Source organism: Vanessa tameamea, chromosome 17 (genome assembly GCF_037043105.1).
Source record: "Vanessa tameamea isolate UH-Manoa-2023 chromosome 17, ilVanTame1 primary haplotype, whole genome shotgun sequence".
In the NCBI taxonomy this organism is placed as follows: Eukaryota; Metazoa; Arthropoda; class Insecta; order Lepidoptera; family Nymphalidae; genus Vanessa; species Vanessa tameamea.
In genome coordinates, this window is record NC_087325.1 from 5612348 (window position 1) to 5627841 (window position 15494).

Consider the following 15494-nt stretch of genomic DNA (forward strand, 5'->3'; position numbering starts at 1 on the left):
TATATTTATTATCATCAAATTATTAAATCCATTAAATATACATTCTTTTTAAAGTGACAATGATATGATACATTTATATTAAACTTATTAATTCGATTGATTAAGAACTTTGTTAAATTGCATCATTATAATTACATAAGTAAGCAGCAGTGCACAGAACTTAATCGGTAGCGCTAAATTTATATCAAACATATGGAAAAGTGTGAAAGACATGTCATGCGTTTTCATCAAAGTCAGCAACGCTCGCGCAGTACTGCGGCTGGATTTGTCTGAAGAAGTAAGAAAAATGCTTTTTTTTATATAAATACCATACGTTTATGAGATGTTATAATTCGTACATCGGGTTAAGTTTTAAGTTTTTGGTAATCCATATTTATAACATTAATAATAGCAAATTTCCATAGAAAGATTCATCCCATTTAAGGAATGAATGTTCTAAATAGCTTTCTATACAAAATGTTATCCTGGTGTATCCAACAGTATAGCCTATGCGATTTATGTTTGTCATTTATTATTGTAATTTATGTTTTTTAAATTTCATTTTAAGTAGATGGTAAACGATTCTTATTACAAAAATATCAGAGGATTCAACAACACAACTTTAATTAAAAGTTTTAGTTGAATGCTTAATTTTATTATGAAAATTCATTTAGGTATAAATCATCGATGAGACTTATTTTTCTTGCTTTGACTAATATTTTGTATAGTAAATATGTAATAGATCTCTATAGTGCACCAGAATCAACGGTGACGCCTTCTAAAACTGAATATATGCCAATTTTTACAATCTCTTCCTTCTTATAGGGAGGATGTGGATTCTTCAAAGGCCGAAAAAACAGTGAAGAACTTGGAGATACAACATCCCCTTGTCCTGTCTCACTCCGGTGCATATGAAAACTTTAGTGTTCAGGCTTAGTGTTGTATTTTAATGCAGCGGCGAATGAACATCTCAAAACTTTGATACGTCATCGTTCGTTTTGGCATAACTGCAGGCATTTCAGAGCTGATTACAAATTGACGGGTTCGAAGGTTTAATAGTCAGAAAATGCAAAACACTTATTATACTCATCATTACTTAGACTTATCCTACTTTTCTGAATACATTTTTCACACTGTGTAACTTGAATGTGGTGTATGGTACACCAACACATCCAAAATTTCGCCTATTCGGGAGGTAGAATTTCGTCAAGTCTACGCGTGAGACAGTTCGTGTTTCGGTAAATAAGGCTAATCGAAGTACATACCAACCAACATAAAATAAAAATAAAAAACAGATGAGTTAAAAACTTTTTAAACTATCGCTCTCAATTACCTAAAGAATTTTCGTATAGTTTGCTTGCAAGAAGATCTTTTAATTGATGCACTTCCCGACTGACTTGGTCCGCTAGTATGCACGGTGTCGACAGAGGTATCAGCTCGATTAGAGTTATTGATACTTTCAGCCACAGATTATCCAAAGTCTGAAATTATAAATATTAATGTAATGAATAATAAAGTATATTGTACTTTCAAATGACATGTAAAAAAATACAATTTTATTTATATGACTGTAACTTACTTCTTTGTTTATAATGTATGTAAACATTTGATATAACAAGACCAGTAGGTTAGTGAAACTCAATATTATGGTTGTTAACATCTGTGAAATGCACATTTGATTAGATCAAAAGTTACCTAATGCCCTTTGCATAGAATAATTTCAATCTAATACTTTTCGCACAGTTATTATTGCTCTTTTGTGCTAAAAAATATTTCTAAGGCCCTTTGTAAAAAATTGGATTCTTTAAATTTCCTTCTACCGGCCAGAGTTTTAGTTTCTCGTAAGGGAAAGGTTTGAAGTTTAATCAATGTTTAATACGGTTTGTAGTTTCTGCAACGATGTTCAATTGTTGGATTTACTGATCCACATATGACAGATTTTATCGAATAAATTAATTGATACCTGTGAATTCTTTAAAGGCGTTTGTCAACATCTCTTTAAAGCTTAAAATTTGCTTGTGTGGTAAATTAATCATTTTTCAAACAAAGGTGTGTGATAGAAAATTTACATTTGAATTGCGTTTTCAGGCTATGTAAGAGCGTCACTGAAAATTTATATTGTCCAATATGGTTTGTAATTTTTATCCCTGATCAGCAATTATATAAAGAATGTGATCTTAAATGGCATAACGGCATCATCTACGAGGTACGAAAGCATTTGTTTTGCTTATCTGACTATATGATTTGAAACTCCGAATAAAATTCAAGACAATTTCATCGGTAATGACCTAATATATTACTATAAAATGTGTAATATTACCTGCCATTTGATTGCTTGGTATAGACAGTTATGTATCTGTAAAATTCTTTGGTATAACTTCATTATTTGTGCCATATCCAGATTTGATTTATTTTTAATGATTTTTTTGAAACGGTTAAGCTCTTCGTCTCTATGACTAATGTTTAATTCATTGCGTTTGTTTTTAAATGGATACGATAATTTCAAATAATTACTTATAAGAGTTATCCTCGGAATTAAAATTTTGAATAAATATCCATAGTAATTCATTTCCAAATAATGAAAAAATTTAAAGAACAACAAAGAAAATAATTGTTTTAGATGTAAACTATACCAATACTTGTAAACGCAGAAGAAGGAAAATATAACAGAGATAAACATCATTATGTTATTTATAACAAATATACGGTTTCCAACGTTTTTAGTTTCATAATTAACATCCTCGTTATATTTTTTTAATTCGACATATAATTTTATTAACCTCGAGTTTAAGACGAACGCTAATATATTACATATTATATAACGAAGAACATCACTCATTTGCATACATAGTAATAAATGCACTTTCCATTTTTCAAAAACTACACAGATTAAAAAAATATAAATAAAAACTGATAAACAGAACATTGGCAAATAATAGATTTTCTTTGTAACGCCTAACAAAGGTAGTCTATTTACACCCAGAAATAACTCAGCGATGAAAAAAATCTTGGAGATTGAATCGATGACAGGCTTGTTATTTACTTTCATAAAAGTATTGATCTGAGGCGCGGGTGGCGACATCGTGCTACCGTGGCCGTTACACTGCTACTAATAAAGTAAGTGCATCGTCGACTTCAATTTAACAAAATGTGTAATATTATTATGCTTCGTTAAATATTCATATTAATTTAAAATAAGCTGTATGATTATATGTATGTGTTACCTAACGTATGTTTTTAGTAAAATAATTATTGTAAGAGATTTGAAGTATTCAGTAAGTTATAGCAATATGAATACGAATTCAATTTTAGAGATACTGTTTGTTAAAATATAAAAAAGGTTGTTTTAAGTATTTTTTTAACTTGCAGTATTTCCCCGTTGAATAGCAATTTTTGCCACAATTTCATGCAGGCATGATTTGTATTAGTAACTATTTTTAATTCTTATTTTTATATTAGTAAATACCTTAATGTTTATGTAATAAATCTTTAAAACCATTGACACTTCGATCATATGTGCATAAATGGTAATTTGATTTTTGATTTACATTAAATAACTGTGGAATAAAACATTTTACTCTATTTCGAAGATGATTGCTGCACCAAACCGAAATGTGATTGGACTCAATTTAGCCTAAAACAACAGACACACGTATATCATTAATTATACGCTTAGAAAGTGTACTGACAACCTAGACTAAGAAAAATCGTCAATCAAGAACAACAACAGGGAACAAGAAAATAACAAAACTAGAAACCTATTAACGATTGTGTTGGTACGAATGCTTTGTAATTGTAAAAATCGGCATCTTATTCACCACTGTTATGTGTTTGTCTTTTAAAATATTGTCATGAAATTATTATTTATACTTTTTTGAGCGCCATTTCATCAAATTTATCGCAAAAGATAGTGTATACTGACAACCTATTTATTACAACGGTTTACAATTTTCATAAAAAATGACATTGATATATATTTCATAGATTCCCAACAAGCTGAGTAACTGTATGCGGTAAATCATACGATTTTAGCAATGGGAACAGTGTGCCAACATCTCTGCCTGCTAACCGAATATGCTAGGCTATTATAATTTAAAATTATAATATTAATTTAATATATATATATATTACCTTATTGTTTGCTATGTCTCCTGTTAAAATATCTCTTATTTAAAATATTTAAGGTACATATCATTCAAAATTTATAAGTTCTTGGAAAATGTAAATGAACTTGTGATGAGCTTAATAGTTAGTTTAACTTTAAGGACCGAACAAAAACTTTAAACGTAAACCTTAAAGTTACTTGGAGACTTAGAGATACAATTAAATGACCTTTTGACGTATAAAGTTTGAACGACGTATGTTCCTGACACATCAGTTCCATTATATTATTTCCTGGTAGTACCTATTTATTAAGGGCTTCTCTCATCAAGTAAGATAGTATAGAATAGAATATAAACTACATATGGTTTTTGGAAAATTGAATTTTGCCTTGTAAAAGAAATGCTATAACTTTCAAATAAATGCGCATATTACAAATTTTATTTTAATAGATATTCGGTGAACGTTTGTATTGAATAAACAAATTGATTAATCTTAATCCAAAAAAGATTTCAGGCTAATATTAAATCAATGAAACTCAATTTATTTAAAATAAATATACACTATTAAATTTTGCAGTTAATAAAAGTATGGCTGCAAGTCCTGATTTTAATAAGCCGAAAATATTTCCATATATATAGACAATTAGTTTATGTCGATTGTTATTATTAAGAATATTTTAGAACTATTTTATGTAATTATTATATGATTTATATTTTTGAATGTAATGATTGCAACAGATATTTTTTTATATTTCATTATCCGTTAAATGTCATTTTAAGGATAAGGGACAAGTGCCCATTATAGTATTTTTAATGACAAAAGTATTCCAACAACGGGTAAGGAAATTCTTTTGTGATCGGGAGACGTGGAGGCTCTTCTTTTGTGCTTAGTATAAAACATTTCATGAATTACCTCCCCTCTTTTTTATTCTACGTGTTTGCAATGACAATGAATTGTATACATTTCTCGGCGAAAAATTATACCGGGACCGATTATGTATAGAACATTACGTCTGATTTACGATTTTATAAACTAGACAATGAGGACCCCATAAACTTTATGTAACGCTAGTTAATAGTCCTCGCGCCTGGAATTAGGTGTTCGTTAACAGCTCAGCGGTCAGACAATAAGTGTTTTTCATTTAAGTATTTTTATAATACTAGCAATGCCTGTTTTTGAAGAAATTACAAATTATCCTATTCTCCCATGAATACGAAAACAATGCAAAGGATTCATATTTTTATTCATATATTTTTGAATTGAAGAATAATTAATACGAATCGAAGCAATAAGTTAGTATGCCAACATCAGCTATAGCTGATAATGTTTATACAATGTTGTGTCTTTTCATTTTGAATTTCAAATCAAAGATGTCGGAAAAAGAGTAAGTAACTATACTTTTTAACTAAACGTTTGTAACGTTGTTTATTTAATATAAATTAATATTTTAGCGATCTCATTTCTATTTGAGCAACTACATTATATCGTATATTAAATTCAACATTTGGAAATTGTTTTATTCAAAGTAAGCTGCAATTTATATAAAAGATGGTTATAAAGGAAATTCTGAAAGCAAAACCGAGAAATATTAACCCTACCTCAGGTAAGATGAATTAAACGTTTGTGACTTAGTATTGAAGTTGCCCATTTCGTATTTCTGATCGTTCACTCAGTATCAAAAGCAGTTCATTTAAAATAAAGTTTTGTGAGTTTAATTGCTTGGCATTTTGATAATTAAAATTTATACTTTGTGTTGTATTTTTACTAATTAAACAGTTGCAACTTTCATTATAATTTTATTTATTTATACTAGCGGCAAGATACGATGGCCGTTTTGACACATTAAAAAAGTGATGCGAAATGTAAATTTATTATCGATATAATATATTCAAATCTTTGTTTTTTTGCAAGTAATTTAATTCAAGTTTTTGTTCCAAGTAGTATCTGATTAAAAAGGTTTAATAAAAATAAATATAAAATAAGTTAAAGTAATATATTCGAACGAAATCAATTTAAATCAAAAATTGGAATTAGAATGAATAACTTTATAAACACATTACATACAAGAAATAGGTTACTCTAACGACCGTAGGTACGTTCTGTTGCCTGTTCTGAATACTAATATTATTTCTATTATCTTTTTCTACAATAAACATATATAAATAAAATAAAATAATATAAATAATTTATAAAATAGATAAAATATTTACTGTCAACACAAATATAACACCGACTACGAGGTCGAGTGTGAGAGTGTGACGTACACGTTTACGCAAAAAAAAAAAAAGTTATCTTCGCGGTACCCTAATATTTGTAGTTTAGAAATCACATTCGATAAATTTTATGACTAACTGCACGTCACTATTGACAATAAAGTACAACAATTTGCTCCTTTGATGTAATTATTTATTAAATACGAAACTTCATGAGCGGGCAAACGTCAAAACGGCCATCATAGCGTGCCGCTACTATAATAAAGAAGGCATTGACATTCCATATCAAATCTTACTGTGCTTATCTTAGTATGCGTGACGCGACTAAGAGTAAAGACAGAAAAATAAAGAGGGGCGCGCCTTCATAAGTGAATAGATCTATACCTGTAATGTTGAATCATGATAACGATTATTGAATTATAAGTCTAACACTTGATGGATTGATATTGGTTTTCTAAAACAGACTTTATTATGGGTCGCTACATGCACTGATTCATTGCCATGTCTCATTTTAGGAAAAAAACATTTAAAGTCAATGAGGAAATACGAAAGCGAAAAAACGGCGCAAGTATTCGTAATATAAAAACGTTACTGATTCCAGATTATATTTTTATGAAGTTTGCAATTAATAAAAATTGGACGTAGGTGTAATAGTGCTAAAACTTTTATAATACCAAGGGTCCTCCGGTTTTGCACGATTGAAAATTATTAATGAAAAAATATGCAATCTAAGGCAAATTTTTATTCGTTGTCATAAATGTCATATGTCAAAATTGGCTTGAGTCGAATTTTATATTAAAATAACGATCGAAACGTATCCACGGCTTATTGATTAAAATAAGGATAATTTTGACTGTCAAGATGAACATTTTATTATTACAGACGGTTATCCGACCACCTGTTTCGTAGTATTGTTTTTCGTTGCACATAATTAGAAAACGATGATATCTTCTAAAGTTCAGTATATCTTCATTCGAATGATAAATTGTAAATAATCATTTTAAGGTACATTAATTTACTAAGGTAACCAAGAGTTTTACCTAAAAAAATAATAACTTATTACTAATATTTTATAATAACTTAAGATTATTATTTTTATATGATTATTAAGCAATTTTCTCCTATTCATTATGGACGGAAATTGCTTCTCAAGTAACCTATTGTATTTTATACTTTTGTTAGACTTTTCTGTAGACTTGAAACGTGACAAAATTAAATGTTTAATCAAATGTGTGTGCTTATTTGTATATAAAATAATAGATGAAAACCCAGCTTCGCTCGGGTAAAATAAATAAAACTAAACAAATACGGTTTATCATTTACTTTTCATATAGTATATAATTTTTGTATATTTAATAACTGACTGACACTTTCTGAATGCACCCGTAAACGTCAAACATGGCCGCCAGTTGAACTTCATGTCATTGAATTTTATGGATTTAATATCGAAATATCACTATTATACGAATTTTGCGGATATCTGTTGTCGACTAAAAAACAATATTTTTTTAATGATCTATAATTGTGAATAGGTATCGATCGGGTCTATCGTAGACCTGCATTAAATTATTAAATATATTTAGTTGCTTGTCAAACGTAATTTTATTTATTTAGTAAAGAAGTATACCTGTAGAAGAAGGCCGGGAAAAGCCACGGGCACGTAGGCTTGTTTCGTGATAAATGTTCAACCGTATAAGAAGGAGGCATCGTTAACGAAGACGAATCACGACACCTTGTGACTTGTGACCAATGTATCTCTTGTTTATACATATTAACGTTTTAAATGAATATATTTTATTCAAATAATATCTGTTTTTGTTTCTAATTAGTTCGCGTATAATAAACTTATGTTTTTTAACATATACAATTATTAAGGATAATTTATTATATATTTAAAAATTACCCCTTGAACAAATAAAGAACATTTATAATTATAAAATTTTAAATGTGAAATCCTTAAAAAAAAGAAAGGAACATATCCTTTTGGAAAATTAAACAACGTACTATTATATTTAACACACTAAAATATGATATAGTATATTGTAATATTACAATTAAATATTTAAAAATAAATGTATTTTATAAACGAGGTTGAGTCTGTTGATAACAAGACAAGCTCACGCTGTTATTACTTCTGTGTAGCATATCTGCTCATTCCGATAACCATTTACTGACATATTAAAATAAAACTTAAAACGTCTAACAAATCGATTTTGTATATATTGTTATTGTAACGGCCATTAAACGCTCCACTGCTGGATTATATTTATAGGCCTATCTTTTTATGAAGAAGGTTTGGAGCTTATTCCATGACACTGATCCCACGCGGGTTGGTATAACATGCAGATTATATAACGGTGTGCATTGATCACCTAGCACATAAGTTAAGCACATAAAAAGTAAGTGATGGTTTGAACACGCTCGGATTAGAACCCGCAATCAATCTGCGGTTAATGTTAATGTTTCCTAACCATTGGACCAGAGCGGCTTATATTTACGAGTACACATCGTTTATATTTACGTAAATAAGAGGATTCTGTTTATTCCCTTGATATCATAACGATTTATTATGCCTGAATTCTCGTATTTTGTTAGTAATAGTGCAGCTGCAGCTTGCTAATTGCTTATCGATTTGTAGTTAGCTATGAATTTATTTTTAATGAATATAAATGAAATATAAAAAAACATATACCTATAATGGATATTTTTGTTTTTAATACAAAACTTAGTTAAAGGCTGAATTTTATGTTATATAAGTAAATTGACAGTCATTGATTGATGACATTGACAGTTAATGTCATTATGCATGCCTGTATCATTCAAATGATGACTTAGTTATTACAGGAACATGAATATATGTGTACTTTATAGTTTGGCTATTCATTTTTTTTTTTATAATTATTTGTTTATGCCTAAACTATCCCGCCCATGCCTATTTTGTTTCGCTGTGTGGTTTGCCACGAGTTTTGTTTTTGATTTGAAATTACTACTTTCCAATTTAAAATTGAAATTGTTCAATATTATAAATTTATCTAATGTTTCATTTGTTAGGGTCTTAGATAAAAGTTATAATTTTGATATATAAAAACCTCTATAGAAGGGGTATTTATTGCAAAAATAATTTTCAATTATTCGTTTCATAAAATTAATTTATATAAGAATTCTTTACATTAAACACTTGAGTACATTTATACAAATTAAAAAATTAAAATAAAATTACCTACTGAAAAACTTTTTCCCTAGGCAATTGAATAAAAAAAAAAACTTAAAACTAGGTAACTTAAGAAGTTGCGCAAACGCAGTTTAAAACTTATGTTCTTAAATCTTCTATCCAAACAAGTGATTATGATATTTGATTAATAAAAAAATTAAAAGTAGTGTTTATTAATTTATCAAATACTTGAAGTGGATCAAGATTTAAAAATGTTAAAATTAATATAAAATGCAACTAACAAGAAAACTAGTTAATCATTAACTAATAAATTCTCTTAACAATCCCTATAATAGCTCACGAGAGACGAAATAGAACATTAACTTTACCGCATAGAAAATTTAATTAAGCCTCAGTAATGGCGAAGGAGAGCATGGCGAATAAATTATTATTATGGCTACAGACCGAGACTATTACTTGTGATATGCTATTAACTAGGGTTTAAGTCAAGTAAAATAAAGGAAGAAACCCTCTTAGATTGAAAATTAATTGAGATTCTTAATTGAGGTATATGTTACCATATAATTATATTTTATTATCAAATTTAGTATCGCAAATTAGGTTCATTACTATTAGTCCTATAATTTTATTAAGGGAATTTCTTTTAACACTCTATTAACAATATTTATTACATGAAATAATGAAGAAAATTAATTATTTCTTTAGTAATTAATTAATTTAAGTAGTAGTTATTGCTGATTACTATGTTATTAATAATTAAATGTTGTTTTAATTTACAACGGAATCTCAAATCAAAGATGTCATTTACAAGAGGTTATAATTTTACAATAACTAAAATCTAATATATTTTATTGCACGTGCTTTTGGAACAAAAGTAGAAAATGAGTGAATCGTCTGCTGAAAATACCCCTCGATAAATTTAAAAACACTATTCAGTATTGTATCAGTATTACTGTTTGTGGTGTTACGAATTAATTTTTCATTCGTTGAATATAAATTGTTAAGTGTATTATAACTTCTTTGAAAGATGGAATACAAACTTTAATTCTAATTAATTGTTTTTCCCCTTGTAAGCTTTTTCAAGAGATAATCTTTGGCAAATTGCGGGAAAGAGCAGAACCTTAATTGGACGAAAGCTACTGTGCGACTAAAGCCGGACGTAATAAATTTCGTTTAAAAAACTAATTTACGACGAGCATTTGTAATGCTAATTATATATTTAATATACTATCTGATTGGAATGACGTATATGATAATACCTATGTGCTTATAATCAATAAGTAACACTATTTGCTCATTTACATATACGTTTAAGCAAAAAGCACATTCAATTTGCCGTTTTACGATTTAATTAAATTTAACGCTATCACTGGCTCGGAATGTAGACTCAGAAATGTATATAAAAACTCTGTTGTGAAATTTTTGCGGAATAAATAATATATCAAGATCGTAAATTTTGCTTACAGAAATGTTCACCCTACATATTCAGAGTTACCTGTATGCTTCGAGACTTATGTGACGTATGCAGGCAGCTGCATAAAAGCCAGGTAACTGATGTCTCGTTGAGATTGAAGTCTGCTGGTGTGAAAATGAATACTGAACGTATTTGACTTGCATATTGCAAGTTGAATACTCTTTGGGAAAAATTTAAAATCTAGAATATAAATTAAACAAAATGCAAACGCTAGGTACGTTTTCATTTTGTTTAATTTTTGTTTTAAAATATCCTATGTAAACATACACATATCTATCTAATAAGGACATTTACTTACGTATTTCAGGTAAGAAGCAAAATAATTAATTACCTATTAAGTTAAATCGTCTTTATTTAACTCGATATTATTACATGAGATCAATTTTATTGTTAGTTTCTAGTGCTATTAATCATAATTTCTGCTATCATTCTGATCGTGAGGACAAGCAAAAATATTGCAGCGGCGTCACCGCCGACCGGACAAAAGCTGCCCGTCCAGATGTCGCGGCAAAATATGATTAATGATCGATGAGGGTTTAAACATCTTTCATGAAATATTGAACACGTTAATAGATTATTTTGACAATTAAGTGATTGACAAAAATAATCGAATTTCGATAATGATGCTCAGGTTTATGTCATTTAAAATTAATACAAATACACATATTCGAACTTTCAGTGCTAATATAGCAAGGAGCTTGGGCTTATTGTAGTTTAAATGATGTTATATATGTATATAATAATATAAATATTACACAGATTACTTCCTTAGCGAGCTTACAAATATAATGCCAATATGTCATAAAAATGTATAATATTTTCTTTTTAATATATGTATTTTAATTAATCTTATAAATCATCATTTATTATGTATAATTTACTATTAATAAGATTAAATTACAAAAAGTATATATTAAATTTTAATCGTCATTTATAATGTATAATTTTATTTCAATGTGTCGATGTTACTCTTCTGATAAATAAGTTTCAACGATTTAAGTAGAATAGTTTTCAAATATACGTTATATTAAAATAAGTAAGAATTTTGTTGAAACATTTTGATTGGTATTTGTATTTTTATAAGCACGAACGATACTTTATCAACATTAACGTATTAATTTAAGCCCTAAAGGGTTGCGTAAATTTATTTATGACGTCATCGCTCAATGTCAAGTTACTTTTGTAACAGAATCCCAGTTTAATTATGTTAATGTTTGTCAAGAATGCAACATATGGGAACATTAAGTTACGTAATATCAAGTTAGTGATCAAATACTTTTGATTCTTATATTATAGGAACTATGTGACATTAAAAAATAAATAATATTATTGCAAATATTTTATATTAAGTAAGGCAAGATTGGATTAATAAAGATCTATATGATGATTAAATACACAAAAAATAATTAGATTTTTTTTGAAGATTTATCTGTTTTATAACCACAAAATGCTCATTTTGTAAATAAATTCGGTTTTCAGCTAAATGATAGGTCGCATTGTCTGTACACAATAATTTATTTTAATATAAAGCAAAGGAAGTAATGTTTAATTTTAAGTCCAGGAAATGAAGAGAAATGTCGCTTTTGATAAAACGATTTCAATGATAATTCCGGGATAATAAATATCAGTGACGATTATTATCCTCCTAGTATAATTTAACACGTGAAATAAAGCTCGTTATCTTTGGTATTTACAGTTAAAAACGTATTGTTTGGCCTAATGAGGAAGATTTATTGTAAAGTCAAGTCAAAGTTTTTGAAAAAAACAGCAATTATTGGTGATGAATCCAGATATCCCAAGAATTGGTCCAGGTTTCATCTTGTAATCCTCGATTGGGGTACATTAGGGTACATCCATGACGCTGTCTGATGATGTGATGGGGGTTCTACGCACTCCACGCCAAACTGAACAATAAATATAATTGATGTTCGGAGGCCAAAACCTTGCCACCAGTGAAACAAATTACAGAAATATGTAAAACTTTACATTTAAAATTAACAATTACGCGCCTTAAAATGTGTCAAAGACATTTGTTGTATTAAGATACAAATGCTTCTTTTAAGGCTGAATATTATGTAAGCAAGCAATGTTTGTTAAGTAAGCGAATTAAGTGACTTAGAACACGCCAGCTGCTGTTTTAACTGCCTCAAAGTATTGTGTGTAAAGTAACTAAAATATATACTTATTCTCAGTTTACTTCTACTATATTTTTCGTTAATTTTACATTAAGATATATAAACGTAACATTGCTCAAACCGTGTAGAGTTTGATAGAAGCGTACATATGTTTGTATGTATGTTCGTAAGTAAATAAAATCGTTTTTCTGTTACAAAAATTCATAGATTCAATGGCTTTAATAATAAAGAAAAATAACATAGATGAAACATATATGAGAAAAAATCCAATAGCATTTGAAAGTTGAAGTATTGAAAGTGATCGGGTATTATATTTGATTTAGCGCTTATTTTCACATTTGAATTAATGTTTCTAGTATACTTATCCAGCTGTATTCCTAACAAATTTGCAAATTCGTGCCTAAAGAACTTGTTGATAATAATGAGATGAAATGCTATGAAGTCTATCAAACGAAAACTCAATTAAATGATTATATATGTAAAATGCAGTAGAATATTAACTATTTAGGAATGAAATGAAAGGTAACAAGAGCCTGTGAATGTTTTATTGCTTAGCAAAGGCCTTCTTTGTTTTTGAGGAGGAGAACGTTTGGAGTTTATTCCAAAATGCTGCACTAATCCGTATTCGAACATAAATACACACATAACATTTTATCTGGAATTTTCCAAGGTTGGTGGCGTATTATACATGTAAAGGATTGTTAATATTCTTCTCAGCACCGATGTCTATGGACCGTGGTGTCAACTTAGCATCAAGTGGCCCATTTGTCAATCCCTTTAGGGATTTCCTTGTAGTCTTTTAACAAGGAAATCCCTTAACAATTTGAATGTATGTATGTAGAAAATATTTATGGAATAATTTTATAAATTTTTATTTTTCACCGTTTAATGAACATTTAACGTCTTCAATGAAAGTAATATTACATGTATTACAAAGTACATACGTTAAGTTCGTTGTTTTAATATTTGCTAATTCTCGAAAAAACGACTTTGTGGATTTCGATAAAAATAAGAATACAGATATATCCTGTCTCAACACAGACCTAACCTAACCTAACATCTGATCCCCCACACCTCGAAGATAGTAAAAATATTATATGTATCACCTGAATATGAAAATATATGCATATGTATATATATATATATATATTCAGTCTTTAACATTCTTATTAATATATAGATAACCCCAGTGAAAAAATCATTAGAATGGGTTTTAAAAAATATATGCACATATGAAGGGAAGCGAGAACTTTTCGTTTTGTCGTTGAAGATACGAAGGCTTGTATATCGTGTTTATTCAGTTGGTTTTAGCATTTGCCAATTATATATTTACTCTTCTACCGTACTCAACATGAAAAAAAGAATGAACGCGCAGTTTATCTAATTATATCAGGCGTGGCGAATAAAGGGCTTCCCAAGGGCCTATACAAATAATAATATATAAAAAGTCATCAAAATCAGTCCAGCCGCTTCGAAAAAGTTCAGTGGCATACATATAAAATAATAATGATATTTACGTAATAGCTTTACATTTTGTAACTTGATAAAAAATAGCATTAAAAAAATGTAAAGCTCTTTTTAGTAAAGTAGTTATAAATAACACCTGAATTGTGGAAATGCAAGCGATTCGGTAACCTGGTTTTGAAGGTAGACTAATCTCTTATCTTCATTTTCGTTTTGTGAACGAAATGTCCACTCTTGCAAAGCTGGATTTACTATTTCCATTGAATAATCTTCTTAGGATCAGTTCTTTATTTATTTTATAATAGCTTCTATAATTTAAAACGTGACAATTATTAATAATATTTTAACTATTGCTCATTTATGTTTTATTTCGTTACTATTAGATTATGTTGAATAAGCTATCTGTGTTTTGCTAAACCATTATAATTATTTTATATCTAGGGAATGTAAATTTCATGTCCCTTTTCTTAATAAAATAACATTCACGATTCCAATTATTGAAAATAGTTCATTAACTTGAATGTGTTTTTGAATATCCCGCAATGCTATCGAGTTGATCAGCTGATGGAGGTAGGGGAAGGATAGTGAAAATCTTCAGTGTCTACTAGTAAGTATTTCGATTTCTGACTAATTGGGTTTGTATTCGCAATTCCCATATCCTACACAGACAAAACAAAAGGTTTTTTAAAGTTTTTATAAACTATAATTTGAATTTTTGCATAATTTGACAGCATGAAAACTTATACTTTTAGGAGCATTAGCATACAATATGCTACACTTTGTGTTTAATGTAAACTATTTTATCAGACACGTAATTATATAAATGAATAATCGGTTCGTCGTCGGTCCAGACTATCTTGGCGAGCGCTGGTAAAACCATAACAAACTTTTAATGGGAGAATTGTAAATGTCACGAAACACTTAAACTTGGTAAACAAGAGCTGTACTGATGT

General features: G+C 28.6%; 1 protein-coding gene across 1 annotated transcript; it reads right to left on the reverse strand.

The window, feature by feature from the left end:
* Positions 1-87: 87 nt before the first annotated feature.
* On the reverse strand, positions 88-3061 carry LOC135193755 (uncharacterized). The gene is made up of 4 exons (XM_064217574.1): positions 2904-3061; positions 2300-2435; positions 1313-1460; positions 88-269 (listed from the first exon to the last, which is right to left on the reverse strand). Exons 1-4 carry the CDS (start codon positions 3059-3061, stop codon positions 88-90), a joined length of 624 nt encoding a protein of 207 aa, XP_064073644.1.
* Between the last annotated feature and the right edge of the window lie 12433 nt (positions 3062-15494).

Excerpts from the sequence above, each read along its gene's own strand:
- LOC135193755 (XM_064217574.1), bottom strand. The coding sequence starts at position 3,061 with ATGTCGCCACCCGCGCCTCAGATCAATACTTTTATGAAAGTAAATAAC. Across the intron at positions 1,461-2,299 it reads ACCAAGCAATCAAATGGCAG|ACTTTGGATAATCTGTGGCT; the intron begins GTAATATTACAC and ends TTATAATTTCAG. Across the intron at positions 270-1,312 it reads ACTATACGAAAATTCTTTAG|ACAAATCCAGCCGCAGTACT; the intron begins GTAATTGAGAGC and ends TTACTTCTTCAG.